A 22695-nucleotide genomic window follows, 5' to 3' on the forward strand; every position below is an offset into this window, starting at 1 on the left:
ACACCCCGAGGCCTAGCGCCCCCCCCCAAGAGAACCGTCGGGCTGGTCCCACTCGTGTAAACAGCTGTAGGGCGAGGAGAGAGAAAACTCCCCCCCACACACACAGGCTGCCATCTTGATCACACCATCCTCCACCCTTTGTTTCTTTTGCAAGCTTCAGCCCCCCCTGGATTATCCCATTTTCTCGAGCGAGCCAAAACAGCCTCTCTCCCGGCACTCTCTGCAGGGACTGGGAGGAACATGGCACAGAAGACAAGAGGGCCGGTGTGTGTGTGTGTGTGGGGGGGAATGAGAACCACTCTGGCACTTGATTGTGCCTCTAACCTCACCTTCTGGGTGGCGAAAACAATCCTTCGAACAGGAAATTCGGCAGCTGGGGACGAGGGACGCCCCCCCCGAGAGCCTCCCATGGCAGCAGTCGTCGGACGAGAGACAGAAGACGTTGTTGGTGCTCGCTGGTTCTCTTGGGGAACCGGTGCTGCCTTGCCTAGCTTCAGGGTCAGCCCTGTGGACTCCCCACGCCCTGTCCTGTCACTGGGGGTGGGGGGGCTGAATGCAAAGGAGTGAAAGGAAGGCAGAGTCTCACGGTGGCAGCCGGGCGTCCCGTTCCCCCCCTCCCCCCGCTCTCCACCCAGCAGCCCTTCCTCCACCAGGACGGCCCCGCCCACGCCGCCGGCCCCCTAACTCCAGATGTCCAAGGAGTAGCGGCCTTTGGTCATCAGTTTCTTGACGTAGTCCACGGACTGCTGCTGGCTCATCTTGCCGAACTCGGCCACGATCTCGTAGAAGGTGTTCAGGACGTCCCGGGCCATGTTGCGGGCGTCGCTGGAAGGGGGGGGAAGAGGGAAGGAGGGTGGGTGAATCGAGGGGTTCTAGTGGGCGCACGTGCACACACATACACATACACAACACTGCTGGAGCCTTCCCCAGAATTTCTTTTCTGAGACACCTTCTAACTGGATGAGCCCCACAGACCAGCCTGAGCTCATCAGATCTTGGGAGCTAAGCAGGGCGGGCGGTGGCTGAACGGGAGACTGCCGAGGAAGGCCGGGGTCACGGCCCAAAGGCAGGCAACGGCAAACCACCTCTGAACAGTGTTCCCTCTAAGCTGCGTCAGTGTGAGCTAGCTCACAGTTTTGTAGCCTCTGGCTCACAGATTTTTGTCTTAGCTCGGGAAGGAGGGCTCCAGAGCAAACTAACTGATGCAGGAGCCAAATCGTTCGCTCACAACTTTAATGCCCAGGAGCCCACAAAGTAGGATTTTTGCTCACAAGACTCCACAGGTTAGGGGGAGCTTTGCCTCTGAATGCCTCTTGCCTTGAAAACTCTGCAGGGTCGCCCTAAATCGGCTACGGCCTGGCCACATTTACAACCACTATCAGCCACTCCAGCTGGCAGCATCTCTTCACAGGCTCAGCCGGGGAAAGGCGGTTGTTTCCCAACCCGGCTACCCAACATCCCTTTAAACCAGAGGTTATATTCATCTCCCGCTTTTTTTTTTTTTTTTAAACAGCTTCCAACACTTGAAAAAAGGAAAAATGCCGTAAGCAAGCGAGCGGGCTTTCTGCAAGCCAAACTTGATCTCTGACCATTGGGATAGCCTCCCCAACCATGTAGGAGAGAATTTCGATGCCTCCCTGCCCGCCAGAAGTGCGGGGGGGGGGGGGGGGCAGGTCATAACCAGTGTTCCCTCTAAGCTGAGTGAGTGTGAGCTAGCTCACGGTTTTTTAAGCCTCCGGCTCACACCTTTTTGTCCTCGCTCAGGAAGGGATGGCTCCAGAGCAAACTTATTCATGCCGCCGCCAAATCGCTCGCTCACAACTTTAATGCAAGTAGCTCACAAAGGAGAATTCTTGCTCACAGGACTCCACAGCTTAGCGGGAACATTGCATAACCCCCCCCAAAAGAAGGGGGGGGCAGAAGTATCTCAGAGTCACTCACTCACCCGCACACATATATATGGCAGTTTCCTTCGTGGATCAGTTTCCAGATGTTCTCCTTGTTTTTCTTCAGTAGGTGCTGGACATAAATCTAGAGGCAAAGGCGCAAGGTTAGGACGGGAGCCGGTCAGACTCGAGGAAGGGTATCACAGAAAGGACAGGATTCGGCACCTGCTGCAGAACTCATTTGTTCAAGCGAGGGGGGGGGTTCTATTCCCCACGGCTACAAAGGTAACCTAGAAACAAACCTGGTGCCGTTTCTACAGCCAGGAAGGAGGATGACGTGATGAGTGACAGCAAGGGGGGGGGAAAGGAAACGGTCTCCTCCTCTCCTCCCGCCGTAGTTTACAGAACTGGAATTAAGTTGAAATTCCCCTCCCCACCCCCATCAGCCAATTTGACTGCGAACTCCGCAGGCCTGTAAAACCAGGGTTTTTTTTAATTCGGGGGGGGGCCTTAAATAATAATAATAATAATAGATTGGATATATATCCCGCCCTTCTCTACCCAGGGGAGTCTCAGAGTGGTTTACAACCTCCTTTCCCTTCCCCTCCCCACAAGAGACACCCTGTGAGGTAGGTTAGGCTGAGAGAGCTCTTGACAGAAACGGCTCTTTTTCAAGGACAGCTCTTACAGAACTCTGGCTTGCCCAAGGTCATCCAGCAGGTGCAAGTGGAGGCGTGGGGAATCGAACCCGGTTCTCCCAGATTAGAGTCTGCGTGCTTCACCATGACACCAGACTGGCTCTCACTGCCGTCCATCATTGCCAGTTCAGATCCAGGTTAGGATCTCTCTGTAAGAAGAGCTCTGTAAGCTCTTGGAGGATTGGCTACATTAGGGGGGGGTGTCGCCTAATAGGCAAAGGAGGTACTGCTACAAAAAGAGCCCTGCTATTGTGATCATTTGTTTTAACGGCTCTATCAATTCTCTTCTGGTTACCCGCCCTGAGTCCGCTTTGCGGGGAAGGCAGGATATAAATCCAACATAAGAATAGAAGAGATGCCAATGTTGGATCAGGCCAAAGGCCCATCCAGTCCAACCCTCTGTGTCACACAGTGGCCAGAAATACCAGGTGCCATCAGGAGGGCCACCAGTGGGGCCAGGACACTAGAAGCCCTCCCACTGTTGACCCCCCCCCCAAGCACCAAGAAGACAGAGCATCACTTGCCCCAGAGCCCCTAGCTATACCTTGTGGCTAATAGCCACTGATGGACCTCTGCTCCATATGCTTATCTAATTCCCTTTTGAAGCCGTCCATGCTTGTAGCACCCACCACTTCCTGTGGCAGTGAATTCCATGTGTTAATCACTCTTTGGGTGAAGAAGGACTTCCTTTTATCCGTTCTAAACAACAAATCAACAACCAAGACCTGGTCACGTTCTCCTGCTCTCCACCTCCTGTCGAACCCGTTTCTAATCCCCCGAGAGGACCCGTCCCTCTTTTCCCACGACTGCTGAATGTGCTCTGTGTGTGCTCAGCGGCGAATCACCTTCTGCGGCTGGTCCCTTGAGAAGGCCACGTTCAGCTGAGTCAGGGCTCCCTCCTTGAGGAACTTGGCCAGCTCGTCCTTGTACAGGTAGTCCTCATTGTGGTGCCGGCAGCCGTAGTAGAGCACCGTCTCACCCACCTCCTTGCCTAGAACACAACAGAGACCCACAAAAGGGACAGGATGAGCTTCATTGGCTCTCGAATTTTGCAGGGCCTCAGCGGGGAGGCCGAAACACTTAGGATTCAAACAGTTGCTTCCAAAACCGTATGCCGAGGATACCCTGCTAGGCTCCGGAGGAAATACAGCTTGCGATCCCAAAATGTGCACTCACAACCAGTATTCCCTCTGAGTTAGTGTGAGCCAGCTCGAAGCTCCCCATTTTTTAGCCTCCAGCTCACACATTTTTGCCTTCGCTCAGGAAGGGACGGCTCCAGAGCAAACTCATTTATGCAGAAGCCAAATCGCTTGCCCACAACTTTAATGCCAGGAGCTCACAAAGTAGAATTTTTGCTCACAAGACTCCACAGCTTTGAGGGAGCATTGCTGAACAGATCTCTCATATCAGCAGAAATGAAAGACCATTCGCAGCAAGTTAACACCACACCGGGGACAGGGGCAGCCTGTAATTCAGCAACAGACTTCCCCATTGGTTGCTGAGCCTGGCCAATCAGAGTTCACTGAAGAGCGGAGACTGTCTGGAATGGGACTCACCTTGCTGCTTGAGCCAGCCTCGCTCCTGGATGAACCCAATGAAGGGTGCGATGCCAGTCCCGGGCCCAATCATGATGACGGGAGTGGCGGATTTGAAAGGCAGCCGGAACTGCGACTTCCGGACATACATGGGCACCGTGGACTTGTGCCCATTCTCATTGGGATGCTTGTTCTTCAGCCAGTTGGTGGCCACTCCTTTGTTCACCCGGCCCGTCTTGGTTTCATACTCCACCACTACAGCACAGATGTGGACGGAGTTTGGTTGCACCTGGAAACAAGGGGGATGGGGGGGGGGAGAGAAAGGAAGGTGTCAGGTACTCTGAAAGATCTCATGGGATTGTGTAAGCGGGAGGAAACCCTCAAGATTTCAACCATGACAGGAGCAAGCACCTCGCCCTACTCTATGCCACGTGTGTTACGTGCTAAGTCGATTCCAACTTACAGTGATCCCAGAAATTAGAAAAGAGCAGGAGTCCAGTAGCACCTTAAAGACTAACAAAGTACATGGCAGGGGATGAATTTTCATGAGTCACTTCTCATAAGAACATGAGAACATAAGAGACGCCAGTGTTGGATCGGGCCAATGGCCCATCTAGTCCAACTCTCTGTCACAGTGGCCAAAAATACCAGGTGCCATCAGGAGGTCCACCAGTGGGGCCAGGACACTAGAAGCCCTCCCACTGTTGCCCCCCCAAGCACCAAGAACACAGAGCATCACTTGCCCCAAACTGAGAGCCAGTTTGGTGTAGTGGTTAAGTGTGCGGACTCTAATCTGGGAGAACCGGGTTTGATTCCCCACTCCTCCACTTGCACCTGCTGATGTGACCTTGGGTCAGTCGCAAGCTCTGGCACAGCTGTCCTTGGAAAAGAGCAGTTTGTGTCAGAGTTCTCTCAGCCCCACCCACCTCACAGGGTGTCTGTTGTGGGGAGGGGAAGGGAGAGGAGTTTGTAAGCCGCTCTGAGACACCTTTGGGTAGTGAAGGGCGGGGTATAAATCCAATCTCTTCTTCTCTTCTATCTGTACCTTGTGCCTAATAGCCACTGATGGACTTCTGCTCCATATGTTTATCCAATTCCCTCTCGAAGCCGTCCATGCTTGTAGCTGCCACCACCTCCTGCGGCAGTGAATTCCATGTGTTAATCGCTCTTTGGGTGAAGAAGGACTTCCTTCCATCTGTTCTAACCCGACTCACGTCTCACTTCTGCCATATATTTTGTTAGTCTTTAAGGTGCAACTGGACTCTTGCTCTTTTCTACTGCTACAGACGGACTAACACGGCTGCCCATCTTGATCCATCTCCTAGAAATTAGTGACTTCCAATACATTCTATCATTGACAGCCCTGCTCAGGCCGTGGCTTCCTTTATTGAGCCAATTCTTCTTTTCCTACTGCCTGAGCCATGCGTAACTCATATACACTGACTGTGTCCACGCTCCGACTTTTTAGCAGCAGAGCAGAATGTAATACTGGTTGTGAATATACCTTCCTGAGAACTTGAGTGTTACGTTTCTAGTCCCTACGGTAGCACAGGTAAGCCTGGATGTGTGGCAGCTTCAGTGCCCGGAAGCGTCTCTCCTTGCGACTTATGTACAAAATTACATCTAAAAATATTTTCATAGAAATGTCTGATTGACAGACTGACATCCTCCTAATGACCCAGTGCCTCTTCAAAAAAAAAATGAATCCAGCTCCCGACATCCAAGCCCTCCACACACCCCATTTGACTGAGTGCCTCCCCTAACATGGCACAGGCTTACTGCGGAGGGCGGGAAGAAGAGCTAGCCACAGAATGTCAATCATCAGTGCAGCTACTGTGAGGGAAGTGAAAGGTCAGCTCAATTGGTACGGTGGGGGAGGTTGTGTGAGGAGAATTAAGTTCCACATGTTTTTGGGACTGTCAAAAGCCCTGAGATCTCCCCCTCCTGCTCACCTTGGAGGTCGAAGCGATGGAGTAGTAGCGGGCCTGCAGGCGGGGCAGCAGTTCACAGAGGTGGTCGATGGGAGGGCGCAGCGAGGGAGTGTCTTGCAGGATGGCCAGGATGTTCCTCCGGGCCTCGACGACCCAGCTGAGGTACAGCGACTGCAGGAAACCAGAAAAATTGCCACCATCCCCCAATGAGTAAACCACAAAGCGGCACCACAGGCCCACTGCTACGTCACCTGACTTGTCCCAAGTCCCAGGCAGCTCCTCTGCTTGGGGTCTTCCCTATCCTCATCCCTATGTGGGTATCTGGCTCTCCGGGGTCTGAGTTCGAGGTCTGTCACATCACCTACCACCCGGTCCCTTCAACCAGAGAAGCCAGGGATTGAACCTGGGACCTTCTGCATGCAAAGTGGATGCTCTGGCAATGGGGCCACAGCCCTTCTTCCCTAAACTGTGGACACACAAAGCTGCCTTATACTGTATCAGACCCTTGGTTCATCAAGGTCGGTCTTGTCTACTCGGGCCGGCAGCCGCTCTCCGGTGTCTCGGGCAGAAGTCTGCGGCATCCCCGGCCGCCTGATCCTTTTATCTGAAGGTGCTGGGGACCGAACCTGGGAACTTCCGCATGCCAAGCGGCTGCTCTCCCACTGAGCTGCAGCCCCGCCCTGATACGACTACTGTGCCACCGTGGGGGAGCGGCACGGGCAAGTCGGCACCCACCTTGCCTTCAGCAGAGGAGGAGGCCATCTTGCGCAGTTTCTCCTGCTCGTTGGCGTCCGTGGCGTACTGCGCCAGCTCATAGAGGACGTTGGTGCGGGGCGGGTTGGTGATGTCCAGGTAGTAGGTCAGAGCAGAGCGATAGGTGGTGGGGCAAGGGAACGGGTGCTTCTTGTTGGACTCCTCTGCAGGAGGGAAGCGAGGGAGAGGGTTCGGAGGCGCTGTTCCACAAGTATCACTCCCGGGGGGGGGGGGCGGGAAGAACAGTCCCCCTCCGTTCGAGTCCCGGTCTGCTGATGTGCCTCAAGGGGTACCGGTCCCCAATTATGGGCAGGCGTGAGTATAGGGAGCACACACACACACCCCGCACAAACACCCTGCTCCCCAAAGCAGCTTTGGAATGGAATGGGTGTCTGGTATTTCTTTTTAAAAAAATATCTGGCATCCCTAAAAACAGGAAGGGGAAATTGGCAGAAATCACACCTCCTCTTACAGAATCACCGAACCATAGAGTTGGAAGGGGCCATACAGACCATCTAAGTCCAACCCCCTGCCCGATGCAGGACCGGCCTAAAGCATCTGACATTAGTTGCTGTAGATTTTCCGGGATGTGTGGTGTAGTCTTGGCATTGGCATCTCTGACAAATATTCGTCCAGCCTCTTCTTGAAAGCTGTCAGTGAAGGGGAGCTAACCACCTCCCTAGGAAGCGGATTCCACCTTTGAACCACTCTGGCCGTGAAAAATGTTTTCCTCATATCCAGCCGATACCTTTCTGCATGTAATTTAAACCCATTGCTTCGGGTCCTATCCTCTGCTGCCAACTGGAACAGCTCCTTGCCCTCCTCCAAATGACAGCCTTTCAAATATTTAAGGAGAGCAATCATGTCCCCCCTCAGTCTCCTCTTCTCCAAACTAAACATTCCCAAGGCCCTCAGCCTTTCCTCGTAGGGCTCAGCCTCCAGACCCCTGATCATCCTCGTCACTCTCTTCTGCACCCTCTCGATTTTGCCCACATCCTTTTTGAAGTGAGGCCTCCAGAACTGCACACAGTACTCCAGGTGCGTCCTGACCAAGGCAGTATACAGAGGGGGCTATGACCTCCTGCGATTTCGATGCTATGGCCCTTCTAATGCAACCCAAGACTGAATTTGCCGTTTTTGCCACCACATCACACTGACTGCTCATATTTAGTTTACAGCCCACTCTTCCATTAGTGGAAAGGTTAGCCTGGATCCAGCCCAATAAATCCATCTCGGCGACAAAGAAAAACAGTTTTTCTAGTAGGAGGGAGGGGGGGGGAAACACTCACCATCGAGATTGTTTAGGGAGATGACCATATCCAGATCTGCCCCAAGGATTTTGCCAAGCTGGTTCACTAGCGAAGCCTCATTGGCTGGGTACACGGCAATGTGGTCTCCAGACTCATACCTGGGCGTGGGGAGAAAGAGGCCAAGAAGATAACCCACATCCCATCTCTTGCTTTAGAGCCTTCGTCTGATCAAGTCACCCAGTCTGGAGCACCCTCTAAATTCAAACCTCTACCCTTCGGAGGCTCTGACCCAGATACCCTGAGCTACCTCAATCTCATCAGGTCTTGGAAGCTAAGCAGGCTTGACTCGGGTTAGTACTTGGATGGGAGACCACCAAGGAAGTGACCCAGAGGCATGCAGAGTCAAACCCCCTCTGAACATCTCTTGCCCAGAAAACCCTACAGGGTCACCTTAAGTCAACCGTGACTTGCCAGGCGGGCGGGGGGGAACCCTTTCGAGAAATCACTTTACAGATACGACAGGCCCCAATTAAAACACTGATGGGGGGGGGGGAAAACAAGAGTTTTATAGAGACCCCTCAGTGTAAAATAGCAATCTGTACTGAAGATGATTTGTTTATAGCCCAAAATGGTATTTGGAATCTGTAATGAACCCTATTTCAATTTATTATTTTTCCAGGTCTGGCGAGGCGTCATAAATATTTTCTAAAAATCTAGACATAAATTTAAAGTCCACACAGACTGAGAATGGTTAACAGCGCTTCAGCTTATCCACAAAAGTGACCAGGCAGCTGAGAGTTTTCCCCTTGCTGGGGTCCTTCAAGACCCAAATACCTTGGATGTGCAGACCCATTCAATTAGGTCTAAATCTAACACCCTTTTAGTGAATTCCTCAAATTAAACCACACCCGAACACAAAGGACTGGAGGTTGAAACTCTGCAGGACAACTCACTCCTCCGCACTGCAGAAAACACACGAAATGCCACAAGTTTGGGGACGGGGGAGGAAGCTGTACAATACATTTCTCTTCCACTCTTGGGTCCCCCTATGATCCGGAGTGCAAGGAAGACGAAGGGCACAGACGCGGAATCCTCACTCAGCAAATCAAAACTGTGCACCGGACTACAGAGTCATGCAGCGACCTCCGTATAACCCATGGGATAGAACTCTTGACCAGTGTTCCCTCTAAGCTGAGTTAGTGTGAGCTAGCTCACAGTTTTTTAGCCTCCGGCTCACACATTTTTGTCTTGGCTCAGGAAGGATGGCTCCAGAGCAAACTAATTTATGCAGCAGCCAAATTGCTCGCTCACAACTTTAATGGTAGTCACTCACAAAGTGGAATTTTTGCACATAAGACTCTGCAGCTTAGAGGGAACATTGCTCTTGACTGTCATGGTCTCTCTGTGTCTGACTTACCGGATTTTGGAACCAGCGATGTCCAGTTCTAGGTGCATGAAATGCCTGTCTCCGCCTTGATTTAGCTTCCGGTTCACGGTGACCGGGGCCAGGAAGGGGTTTTTGGCATCAAATGGCCTGGAAGGGAAAAAAACAAGATCAGTCTGGATTGTTCCACAGGGTAGCTGTGTTGGTCTGCAGCAGAACAGCTAAAAACAAGTCCAGTCGGCACCCTAGAGTCCAACAAGGTTTTCGTGGTACGATTTGTCCAGATAACAAGTTTTCCCTTCATCACATGAGAGTTGAAAGGGAAATCTTGGAGTCCTCATACCCCGGTCAGAAGAGGGTTGCAAAGAAGGAAGTCAGAACACAGAGGTACAATCTGCATTGCAATCAGCTTGATTAGAGCAGAGAGGAAATGCCAAGGGGGAGAAAATAAGCATCAGTAGTGAGGTAAGAATCCAGTGTCCTTATTCAGCCCGGGAGGGGGACATTGTTCTGAACTTGTGAATGAACTTGAGTTCAGCAATCTCACATTGTAATCTCCCCTTGAAGCGTCTCTATTTGGATTGTGTGCCTCCACCTACATTTATTACCCTACCTGGTCGGGAGGGAGGGTCATTCAAACCCACTACAAAAGGGATTTTTAAATCTAACCTGTTACTTTGTTTTTGTAAAGCTACATCCTTGGTCGGCAGCTATGTTGCCGAGCAACACATATAACAGGGAGAGTGACAAGCCACCCACTTCCAAATTGGCCTGATAGCATATCCAGCCACCATTTGCCCATTTCCCTTCAGTGCCTGGGTGATCCTCTTGCTTGTACCTGCTCCTGTCCACCTTTGCTGGCTCCCCTGTTGTTTCAGGAGGCACAAAGACAAGGTAATGCTCCTTATACCCGAGGGCCACCAGCCGCCAGCCTCCTGACCCTTACTCAAAGCAGTGTAACAAATGAACACTAATGTGCTGGTGGAATTCCTTGCTAGTAATCTCCCCAAATGCATAAATCATGCTGTGTGTATAGACCGGGGTTGCGTGTGTTAAGTTGCACCTGCAGTTTCTGAACCTCCAGGTGTACATGCATTTCCCAGGTTCCTCTTGGCAATGAGGACTAGAAATTGCGGCCTTAAAAACAATCAAGATCCAGAACACACAGTTATCACAGCAGAGGACTACGCTCCCCGTGACAGTTTCACCCTCCCAGGGCCGGCCCCAGGTTCTTTTACACACTAGGCGAGGCTACCTTGTGGCACCCCTCCCAGGTGAGGCTACCTTGTGCCGGCCCTGTGTGCAAGGCCAGAGAAGGAGCCCTGCCAAGCCTTTCCTGGAGAGACCAGTCAGCAGCCCCCCCTGGTGAGGGGGATCGGGAGCAAAAGGGTGGCGTGGCTGGCGTGCCAAGGGGCGGGCGGGCGGGGAGGCGCTTCCCAGCAGCCTTGTCGGAGGGAACAAAGGAGCCTCCTCCTCCTTGGCATCAGGCGGAGAGATATTTTCTGCTCCACTTCGCATCACGAGAGATTAATCAGAGCCAGTAACTTTTCAAGAGCCGTAACTGTAACTGCATCCCCACTGCCGCTGCTAGCACGCAGGGAAGGAGGGAAAGGAGCCTCATGGGGGCATGCTGGGGGCGCCTCATCCAGCAGCGCAGGCTGGGCTGGGCAGCGAGGGCGGCTGCTCTCTGCTGAGATCCGCTGCTGCCGCCCAATGACAAAGCGGGCGGCTCCCGCTCCCTGGCACCGCCGCTCTCCCTCCCTGCAAACCGACGGGGCACCCAGGACCCTGCAGCCGCGTCTCCTGATGGCGAGTTGAGCAGGGCTTTTGGAAAGGGAGGGGCAGGGGGCGGTGCGGCAGGGCAGTGCGGCGCCCCCTTTCAGGGGCCAGTCTAGGCTACTGCCTAAAATTTGTCAATGACGGGCCAGCCCTGCACCACCCTCCAGCTTCTCACCAGAGCTGCACGTGGGAAGTCTTTTATTTTCAAAATCCAAACTTACGGCTTCTGGTTCTCGTAGCTCTTGAGACGGCCCATTTCTCCTGTGTAAACCTTGTTCATGTTGATGTCTTCGTAGATAACCAGCTCGTACTGACGTATGCTGTGGAAGAACAGCAAATGGGTGTCAAGGAGACAGGAGCATCCCACAATTAGAGAATTGGGGATTGTTCTGAATAGCCGCAAGGAGCGCACTAAGCCTGCTGCACATGGTGACACACCATCTGGATTCGTGGCAAAACAACGTTGCTACCTGTTCCCATTGTGTACAGGGGAACATGTATAGAGGAGGCTTCATCTAGGCTCTGGATAGAGGGCTCATTCAGACTTCACTTAGTCCAAGAACAAGCTTCGGACATGCTGGGGTCTGTAGACGGCTCTTAATCCAAAACCTTCCCAGTGGGTAACGTCAGCCCGTCTATACAGAAGGAGCTGCCAGCACAGATCCAACTCTCTATCCACTGAAACCGCGCCATTTGCACGCAAGGCTGCCTCTGCCGTCATCTCTTATCCCTGCGCTCACCTGGATTCATCTCCGGTGGCCTCCACGCCAAAGTGCTCGCACACTGCCGGCCAGAACTGCTCGCGCCACGTGATGAAATCCTCTTCCAGGCTGCAAGAGGGTGGGGAAGAAAGATGTGATCGAGGGAACTAAAGCAGGGGTCCCACGGGCGCCCGCCAACACCTTTCCTGGTGCCCCACCAAGTGCTCTTAGGAAGTGAGTGGAGCAGGTGGGGCTCTTGTCCAGCAAGGCTGCGCAGATTTTTAAAAGTGTTACTTTGGCCAGCACAGCGCAAGGATCTTCACTGTACGGCTGAATGCCAGCCACACAGACACTGATTGATCACACAGCAAAAAAAAATTAAAAAAATTAGCAAAACTGTGCACAATAGAAGACGCTGAGAGTAGCAGAAGCTAATAAATACAATATTGTAATATATATAATGACATGGATGAGAATATTTAATCAAAAATAACAAAGCCATCAAATACAACAAGCACAAGAATAATACAAAGATCAGAGGTCGATTCGGGGGGGATCGCGGGGGATCGCAGTTCCCCCGGGTGAGGGGCGGGGGGAGCACACAACGAAGCCCCGCCCCCTGCTTCCGGCTGCCCCGCTTCTGGCCCTCATTCAGCCAGGAGGAGGCAGGAGAAGAGGGAGGGTAAATTGCTTCCTCCCCGCCTCTCCCCACCCCGCCTGCCTGGGGCCAGGGAGGGCCTTGGCGGGGCTTCCTCGCACTCCCGCCGGCCTTGCAGGTCCACCGCCGGGCCCCTGATGTCAGGGGGTGTGGCATATGCTAATGAGTTATGCTAATGAGTTCCCCTAGCTGTATATCATAGGCAGGTCAAGCAGGTATGTCAAGCCTAACAGTTTGTTACCATTTTGAGGCAAAACCAGAAGCAAGAATTGGTGCAAAAATTTCTTTCTCACGTGTCTTTGGCTAGTGACCTGGTTGCCCATTTATACAAATGGCATATCCTTCTGAGGGTAAGATGCTCATGTATGAATTTTTTGCTTATGTATTCCCTAGGGAAGCCTTTTTTGGTTTTTGGATTCTCTTTGGAAGTTGCTCATGTATTCTCCTTGGAGGTGGTGTTTAGTAATATTATACTTATTTTATAGAATGTGCTTCTCAGATGCGTATATCCTGGTTGTACTGAAAATTTTACCTGAGATAACTTGTAATAGGTAATATCATTTTTATACTTTTTGCTTTACACAAACATATGTCTCAGTCCTTTTGCTTATACTCAGTTTTAGTTCCCCTTTGCTTGTATTTAGTCTTAACTGAAGAAGAATTTTGAAACGAGGTTATTAATATCCGGAACCTTCATATCAACTCATCAGACTACTTACCTGCTTGACCTACTTATGTTATACAGCCTCTATGTATTATTCTTGGGCTTGTTGTATTTGATGGCTTTGCTATTCTTGATTTAATATTCTCATCCGTGTCCTTATATATATTACAATATTGTATTTATTAACTTCTGCTGCTCTCAGCGTCTTCCATTGTGCACAGCTTTCTTATTTTTTGAAGGTCATCCGCAGCCATTTTGTGGCTGCGCTTACCACACTGGGTCAGAATTCCAGAGGTGCCCACAAGCTCAAAAAAGCTGGGGGCTGTTGCACTAAAACATCACTTCCTGCCTAGAAAGGATCTTCCCCCTCGGCTTGCGACCAGATTTGCTATCCCACCAAACACATAAGAAGAGCAGAATAAGGCCCAAGGCCCATTTAGCCCCAAATCCTGTTTCCTAAAAAAGGTGGGGATCCCTGGGATATGTGACGCAGTATTATGCCTATAACTAGAAAAAGAAACAAACCACTCTGTAACCTTGAACACAGCGCCTGGAGAGCCAGGCAACCCAAAGGCAGCACCCAAGAATCACAGTTGCAGATTCTGGGGGTTTTCCCCCTTTGCAAAGTTTCTAGTCTTCAAGGCTGCAGAAATGGGTTTGAAAGCAGGAGGCCAAGGCCGGGGGAAACCTCAGTAGCCCAAGCTGGGTCTGAATAAGATTTTGAGAGGGCAAGGTGTGGGGTTTCTATGCCCTGCATCTTCTCTGCTCCCCGTCCCATGAGAAATGCAAATGGTATTTGGGTGAGCCTGTTTACTTGTCCAAGCGTTGGAGTGGCTTCCAGGTAGTTTCTGGGTGCAATTCAAAGCACTGGTTTTGCCCTGGAAGACCGAAACAAACAAGCCATCCACAGCCTGTGTTTCTGCTCCCAACCAAGAATGCTCTCAAGCCATAAATAGGGGAGATGCCAGTCTCTCCCTTTGTATTTTTAAAAAATCTATATGCAAATGCACACACATCCAGGCAATGCTTCCTCACCCTTAATTCAGAAGTGTCGAACTCATTTGTTATGAGGGCAGATCTGCCATAAAAGTCACTTTGTTAGGTGGGGCCCCATCGTGTGCTGTAAAATGCAATGCCGGGCGCCAGAGATATTTCACCACTAGCCGTGATCCACACCCCTCCTCAGCACCTAACTAACTGCCCTTTGCTCGAAAATGCACAAGACGTTTTGCACGGCGCAGAGAGCTACTGCCTGACAATCAAGGAGCAACAATCAGAGGCTCTTCAGAGACTAATGTATTTCAGGCGCTTCGGATGCAGGGAGCCCAGGGAATTTGCACGTGTTTCGGCTTTGCCTCGTTATTTAATCCCCCCTGCGGTGCCGAGGGAGAGAGGCAGGAGGGAGAGGAGCGTGCACGTTTGGGTCAGCGGGCCACCCAATTTGGCGGGCCTTTTCTCTCGCGCCCAGGCTGCTATGCACAGTGTGCCCGGCGCAGCCTGTTCACAGGCTTACATAAGCAAGCGCGTTTGGCAAGCCGTGGCCGGTGGCTTTCCACAGGCACCTTCCCTGGGCGGGCAGCCTGCAAGTGGGAAGTCGTTTGGCTGGGCCCAGGGAAGTGGAGCCAAAGAGATCCTGCTTGCTGAGCATGGACAGCCAGCCCTCTTTCCAGCAAGCCAGGCGGCACAGGAAGGAGCCCAAAGCCCTCTGGCGGGCGGGCCGGCAGCACATCCCGGGCTGGTACCTCGGCCAAGGGCAGCAGACGGGCCCCAAGGAAACTGGCTGCACAGCTCAGGGCCAAACCAGCCCTCCTCGCCCCTTATGGTTGCCAACTCTGGGTTGGGAAATCCCTGGAGATCTGGGGAAGACCGTGGGGAGCGCCTGTGTTTGGGGAAGGGAGGGACCTCCGCAGGCCCCTCCAGTCCGCATTCAGACTGGTTTCCCCCCAACTTCTTTGCAGGTCAGGTAATGGCCCTGGACAGGCTGGTTCCGAATCCAGGCCGTATGTCTGACACGGCTGCACATTGACCTAAAAATCTACTTCTAGTACACACTGTTAACTAATACTGCACCTAGTCTACGTCTTAGCTAAGAAACACAGTTCAGAAAGCACGGCTGTAAGCTGTATGACGAAACCTCGAATTGCAAAAACAGGACGGCAATGCCACGCTCGCTGCTAGGTTGGCCTGCCAGCCAACTGGCGACCACCGATCCAGACGGCCACTCACTTCCCGTCGTCGTCTCCCAGGCCGAGCTCAAAGATCCGCTGGCCGCCAAGCTCCTCCAGTCGCTTGTCCACGTATTTCCCCATGGCGTTGAAATGTTCGTATGTTTTATTCCCAAGTCCAAATACCTGGAAGGCAACGGAGGAAGGTTTGCAGGTTCAGATGCAGCCAATTAGCCAAGTCCAGAGAATGTCTGCTTGAAGAAAAGACTGGCATCCAAGCTGCCAGGACACTGTGGTAGAGCACTGAGCTAGAAGCGGTCATTCGTGGCCTGAGAGCCAGCATGGTGCTGTGGTAAGAACATTAGACTAGGCTCAGGGAGACCCACTTTCTTTTCCCCCCCAAAAAACAATTTATTAGGATATAATTAAAAAATGTTCAAACATACATGAAAACTTATACAATTATATATCCTTCCCTCCTCCCTTCCCCCCCCTTTTCGGCTTCCCACAGTGCTCCAACCTCCAGCTCAATTCTTAAATTTTCTCCATACCTCCCTTTCTCCTTATTCACAACCATAGGTAACTTATCTTTCAACAATTATTCTTATACGTTTGTCTATTTTCTACTACCCTTCAGTTTTCAATAGTTCTCAAAGCGAAGTAAATTGTCCTTTACATCCCAGTATTTCTCCAAATAATCTTTAAAGTCTTTCCAGTCTGCAAAAAAATTCTTCTGCTTCCAAATTGTTACGTTTCCTTGTCATTTTGTCAATTTCAACCAGGGAGACCCACTTTCGAAGCCCCACTTGGCCCCGGAACTGTGACTGACCCAAGGTCACCCAGCTAGCTTTATGTGGGGGAGTGGGGAATCAAACCCGGTTCTCCAGATTAGAGTTCGCTGCTCTTAACCACTGCACCAAACTAGTTCTCAAGGTTTTGGTCTTAACTTTTAAGGCCCTAAACGCTCTGGGACCAATGTTTCCATGGGACCGCCTCTCCTGGTATACCCCCAGAAGAGCACTACGCTCTGGCAAGAAAAACCTCCCGGTGATTCCTGGCCCAAAAGACATCCGGCTGTCCTCAACCAGAGCCAGGGCCTTTTCAGCCTTGGTGCTGGCCTGGTGGAACTCTTTGCCTCAAGGACATCCATGCTCTGCTGGACTTAATACAGTTCTGCAGGGCCTGTAAGACAGAGATGTTTGGCCAGGCCTATGTTTTCCCTGCTTAACAATAACATCTGAACTGCCATGCTTTGGCAGTTCTACCCCCGTACTGGTGTGAGCAACCAAGCCTTGTCCTCGCTCATCGTCTACCCAGCGATTCGAAAGCTTCGGCGAGTAGATAAATTGGGGACCACCCGTAAGGGGGTGGGCACACCCCTCCCTTCGGGAATGTGTTAGCTGCCGAGGCAACTTCTGAGGCGCGGCAACCGGAAAGACGAAAGAGCTGTGTCGGCTTCCCTGCAGTGGAGCGAGTCGGCCAGGCGGTAGCACTGCACAACATCAAGAAGCCAGACGTCATCAGCCAGCCGACAAGATGCCGTAGGAACACGACTGACCCAGCCCGCAGATGAAGCCCGGCTAGCTGCAATGTGTGTGTAATTAATGCTGTATGTTTGTCTTCCCTATCCCCACAAAATATTGTTAGTCCAACTGTCTCAAGAGTAACTGTAAATTGCTCTGAGCCCGCAGGTATGTGGGAAAGAGCGATCAATAAATCAAAAGCATTATTATTATTATTATTATTATTGTTGTTGTTGTTGTTGTTGTTGTTGTTGTTGTTATTGTTATTGTTATCATCATTATCATCATTATCATCATTATCATCATTATCATCATTATCATGTTTGAAGACAGCAACGCTTTCAACCAAGCCTGTCTCCTTCCTTTCTCTCCCCCCCCCCCCAATGGGGTTAGGACATAAATCAATTCTTTGAACGCCATCTGTTAACAGTTCAGAATTGTCTAGTGTTTAAAATAGTTTTAGTCCGATTGTAACGCTTTGTTCGCTGCTCTGAGCCCTCGGCATAGGGGAGGGCGGTCTATAAATCAAAGAAATAAACACAAGTGGGGGTATGAACGAACTAAAACAAACAAACTGGATTCCCACCCCCAAGTGGACAAGGCAATTGTGAACAACTGCGGCAGGACAATGATGGTACAATATCACAACAGTGCATGAGCGTAGCCTCAGCTCACAAACTGGCTTTCAACCCAGTAAGACCCAGCCCACCTGCTGGTTTACCATGGGAGGAAGAAAGGCCTGATGCAGCCAGCCAGCCCCCCTCCATGCAGGGGCAGCGGACAGACAGCAGGTGGCGGCATAGAGCTCCCTCCACTCCAGCCCATGCCTAAGTGCCAGCTCTGATGAAACCCATTCAAAGGACTGAAGGTGTAATGGTCAGATAAGGAACAGGTTCAGATCCCTGCAGTACCATGAAAATGACTAGAGGACTTTGAGCCAGCCTCCTGCCCCCGCCCCCCCATTTCTCTCTTTCAGCCTAACCAGAGTTTCTGTGAGGATAAAATTCAGGAGAGGAGAATTATGGACAGCGCCCTTGGCTGGAAGGCAAGATTTTCAAAACTGAGCAAGACGCAACAAGCCAAGCAGACACCATGCCCAGATTCTGCCAGGGAACAGAGGAAAATGAAAATATTTAGTGCTGGGTGCCACACTCACCTTCCATTTTAAGAGAAGCCGCAGGTTTCTAGACCGTATAAAGACGGGCTCAAAAGTCCAGAGACATCTCAGCCACTCGGGTGTGGCTGAAAGATTTCAGCGGCTGCAGGCATGGCTGCCCCACTCCCTGCATATCTCTCGCCGTTCCTCCCGGGCACCAGCTAAACCAGGGGCGGACGGAAACCCGAGAAACGGCCCAAACAGACCTAATATGTACATGTTGCTGAACTGAGCTTTTGAGAGGACACAATTTGGAATGCAGCGCTGACTTGTAAAACTGTTTTTGTGCTGGATCCGGGAGCTGGGGGGGGAAAAACCCGCGCCGAGAGAGGGGCACCCCATGGTCAGAACAAGAACAGCAGGGAAACAGCTGGATGGTTCCTGGCATTGGGGGGGGGGGTGTTTAGGACAAAGCAAGGCAGCCAGCAAGGAAGAGGAGATTAATATAGAACCATGTTTACTTCCCCCCTCCTAAAGAACCTGGCTAGTCTTCCAGCCCACTGTAAATTACAGAGTCTTTGGGCTGGAAGTGACCAAGAAATTACCCTGACCATTGCTAAAAAAATTTCTTATGTAATCAAATTCAATAGATAATTGAACTTGGACAATCTGATGTTTTAGCTGTTACAGGTGAATTTAGTAAAGGTAAAGGTTTCCTTTGCTCAAAAGCCAGTAGAATCCGACTCTAGGGATGCGGTTCCCATCTCCATTTCCAAGCCGAAGAGCCAGCGCTGTCCGAAGACGTTTCCGTGGCCATGTGGCTGGCATGACTGGACGCCAAGGCGCACGGAACGCTGTTACCTTCCCACCGAAGCGGTACCTATTTATCTACTTGCAATTTCTTGCTTTCGAACTGCTAGGTTGGCAGGAGCTGGGGCCAGAGGCGGGAGCTCACTCTGTCATGCGGCACCCGGGTCTCGAACTGCTGAACTACCGGCCTTCCGGCCTGCAGTTCAGCATCTTAACCCCTTGAGCCACCGCAGCCCACACAGGTGTATTTACTGTTGTTATTACTATCACTATTGCTGTTGTTGTTACTATTTATTGCCGTTAACATTATCATTCCTTACTGCTGCTGTGTTTTTGAACTGTTATTGGTCAAGACTGTAGTCAGAAGAGCAGAGAAGAAATGTAATGTCACACCAATGGGAGGAGGAGATGGTAACTGACAAGGCAAGAGATAGCCGGAGGGTGAGCCAAGGGCTTCCTGCAAGGGGCAGAAGGTTTATTCATTTATTTCAATTATATCCCACTTTTCTCCCCAATGGGGACCCCAAAGTGGCTCACATCATTCGCATCTTCTCCATTTTATCTTCACAACCACCCTGTAAGGTAGGTCAGGGTGAGAGTGTGTAACTGGCCCAAGGTGATCCAGCGAGCTTCCAGGACAGACTGGGGATACAAACCCTGGAACCACCACCCCCGGATCTGGTCCGACATCCTAACCCCACTACACCACGCTGGGTTTCAGTGTGCCTCATGGGCTGTAACTGAGGTGAGGGAAGGAGAGAGCACACAGAAGACCTGCCAATCTGGGCATCTGGTGAACGTCTCACTGAGCTTATTAACATCTGGTAGCATAAAAGGCAGATTGTTCCAGCTTGTAATTCCCAATGCGATACGGGAAAGCAGCAAATTCATTTGAGCAGGCAGACCAGATTCAGAAGGGGGAACGCAGGCCAAACCCTTCTCAAATCAGCCGGCTGGGCAGCAGGAACAGGGGGAGGCGACTTCTTTTAACATCCACGAACAGCAAAGTAGGGCACTGTATTGATCGTGCAGAGGTTTGGTGCCCAGAACCTGATGCCCTGAATCCTGCCTTCCAGCCTCGCCTCTCCATCCCCCCTCCAGGCACCCATGTCAGAGTGAGACGAGCACCCCCCAGAATGCTCCACGGTCACGCCCCCTGAGGCATGAGCAGCTGAACACGGCTAGCAAGACACTCACGGCGTATTTGATGCCAGCTAGGTTGGCGTCTGTTTCCTGCAGCCAGTCGTAGAAGTCTTGGGCGTTGTCTGTTGGGTCTCCTTCCCCGTAGGTGGCCATGCAGAAAACTGCCAGGGACTTCTCGATCTCGGTGAGGCGACTCAGGTCGGACTGGGGAAGAGGGGAATCAAAACGGGCCTCAGCGGCAACGGCAAAACTGACATCTTATATATAAAACAGACCGATTTCAGAATTCCAAGGGAAATGGAATGTATTTTTCAAACATACAGCTGACGATCAGGACTAAATTGCTAACGCAGAGAATGACTAAGAGGCAGAGTCAGGCAACGCATCCTTGTAAAACTGAATTCTTAGGTGGGAAGGGATGAGGGAAAGAGAGAATAAAGTTAAATAGAAGTGTAAAATTAAGAAGATCTATAAATACGTTTTACGTAAGCAAGCAGGTTCTGATTGAGAACTGTAATAAATTAGATTACTGTAGCACGTAGTTCAGCAGCAGATTAGTCTGTGCTATTGTGCTCCCCATAACAACCTATGGCTGCTAAAGTTGGACCATGAAGAAGCAGGACAGGACGAAAATCGACTCATTTGAGCTGTAGTACTGGAGAAGGCTCTTGCGCATTCCTTGGACAGCAAAGGTGACAACCAAGCAAGCATGGGAGCGCATAAAACCAGACATGCCATTGGAACCAAAAAAAATCACAAAACTGCAATTGACTTATTTTCGACCATGTCATGCAGAAGAACTCACTAGAAAAGGCAATTATGCTTGGATTGGTTAGTGGCAAAAGGAAACCTGGCCGCCAAAGAACACGGCAGCGAGACACCATAAAACTCGACACCAGCCCAAGCATGGAACAGTGCAAAGAAACAGTACAAGATCGGAAAACGTGGAGAGAGCTGGCCCATAGAATCACCAAGAGTCAAACATGACTGAAGGGCTAACTACAACAATAACAGCATGTAGTGTATCTAGTATTGTAGCTATGCATGATTTAGATATGGTAGATGGAAGTCACTGTAGAAGAAATTGTCGTTTATACTTATGCCTGTGTAAGATGACTGGAGTTGTGTTTGGTATTATTATGGAATATGTTATTTATTTTTATGTTACAAAATAAATAAAAATAAAAATTAAAAAGAAAAGGGCATCAACCCCCAAGCATTTTCATACTAAAGTATCAGATCAGGGGCCAAATCTGAGCGGGCCTTCTATCTCCTGATCCCCCTCCTGTGGACGCAATCGCCTACTGCCGGCCGTGTACTGGCTGTGTTCAAGGGGGCCTTGAAAACCCTTTCCTTTTTCTTTTTTTTTATAAAAAACCCCTTTCCTTCTTGAGGCCTCTGATGATGGATGTACATCTTTTGGCTATGGGTTATGATCACTTTTGCTTATTCTATCTCTCTTTTACCTGGTTAATGGTTAATGACTGTTGACAATGGTTAATGATCAGCTAGGAGATTTTCTGCTGAAAAATGAGTCTTCACTCTTGTCAGTGCTAAAAAATCACCATGAGCACTAAGATATCAATGGATGTTGGGGCCAGGGGTCATTTCCTGCAGGAGCGCACAGGAGCGGGGCTCCGGCAGTAAAGAGCCCAGGGGGTGGGCACATGCAACAAACCCCACACCCTGCTCCCAGCAGCCCTCAATCAGAGCAAGAAGCAGCCAGGTAAACTGCAGAGTCCCCCCCCCCCCCGAAAACAGTCCAGTGGCACTTTTAAGACCAAGTTCTATTCAGGTACAAGCTCTCCCTCCTCTGCGAGGACAGATCTGCACGACCCCCCCCCCCCAAATAGCTAGCAACCCAAAACAGTCCAGTGGAGCCTGAGCGGTGGGTGTTGCCTTCTGACACACTTCTGGTGACGTCAAGGGGTGTGGCATATGCAAATAAGTTGTGCTAATGAGTTATGCTAATGAGCTCCTGCACCTCTTTTTCTACGAAATGACCCCTGGTTGGGGCTAACTAAAGGCAAGCTTTTGGACTTTGCAAGGCTCTGTTTATTTAGTCCACGAATAGACTGCCTTTCATCCATCGAGGAACTGGAGAGTGTCGGGGGGGGGGATGTCTCAGGCAGCCTCCCCGTCCAGATGCTGACAAGATGCAGCCCTGCCTATAGCCTCCGCAGAGGGGCCACATCACACTTGCGCACTCCCCAACTACATGGAGGCCAGTGCTGTCGTCAGAGCCAACTCACAGCAACACGGTAGGGTTTTTAAGGCAAGAGACGAACAGAGGCGTTTTGTCCTTGCCTGCCTCTGCATAGCAACCCTGGACTTCCCTGGCAGCCTCTCACCCAAGTACTAGCCCAGGGCCCTTCCTGCTTAGCTTCTGATAGCTGACAAGATCGGGCTTGCCTGGGCCATCCAACCATATATGGGGATCCAAAAGGGATTCTGAAAGAGGTTTGCATCGTGGCATGGCTGCTCTAGACAGGCAACCCAACTCTCAAGAGGGGATCATGTCATCATTACACACGGCAATTCCTAAAAGGGACCAGGGTTCCTTTTTTTAAGGAAACGTGGTGCAGGCTTTAAAAAAATTATGAACAGTAGTGAGAGACCTTTTCCTCATCTGGTATTAGGACTTGGGGTCACCTGATTAACTGGACTGGTTTTAGCTCCAGGGCAGGCAGCAGTAACTTTTGCAACTTGCTATGAGATC

The 22695-nt window shown here is 51.0% G+C and overlaps 1 protein-coding gene across 3 annotated transcripts in view; it reads right to left on the reverse strand.

Annotated features, from left to right (window-relative positions):
* Positions 1 to 395: 395 nt before the first annotated feature.
* The window catches only part of POR (P450 (cytochrome) oxidoreductase), an 83810-nt gene continuing 61510 nt past the window's right edge, over positions 396 to 22695 (reverse strand). For all 3 annotated transcript variants that reach the window (XM_015407988.1, XM_015407987.1, XM_015407989.1), the window contains 12 exons: positions 20031 to 20180; positions 15466 to 15590; positions 11957 to 12046; positions 11438 to 11536; positions 9471 to 9587; positions 8093 to 8211; positions 6786 to 6967; positions 6072 to 6221; positions 4141 to 4408; positions 3430 to 3575; positions 1946 to 2031; positions 396 to 825 (listed from right to left, as the gene is read on the reverse strand). In XM_015407988.1, the coding sequence (XP_015263474.1) occupies positions 681 to 825; positions 1946 to 2031; positions 3430 to 3575; positions 4141 to 4408; positions 6072 to 6221; positions 6786 to 6967; positions 8093 to 8211; positions 9471 to 9587; positions 11438 to 11536; positions 11957 to 12046; positions 15466 to 15590; positions 20031 to 20180 (1677 nt within the window). In that variant the 3' untranslated portion in view covers positions 396 to 680. The remainder of the gene's footprint in view (positions 826 to 1945; positions 2032 to 3429; positions 3576 to 4140; positions 4409 to 6071; positions 6222 to 6785; positions 6968 to 8092; positions 8212 to 9470; positions 9588 to 11437; positions 11537 to 11956; positions 12047 to 15465; positions 15591 to 20030; positions 20181 to 22695) is intronic.

Source organism: Gekko japonicus, unplaced genomic scaffold (assembly GCF_001447785.1).
Source record: "Gekko japonicus isolate JY-2015 unplaced genomic scaffold, Gekko_japonicus_V1.1 scaffold1, whole genome shotgun sequence".
Classification (NCBI taxonomy): Eukaryota; Metazoa; Chordata; class Lepidosauria; order Squamata; family Gekkonidae; genus Gekko; species Gekko japonicus.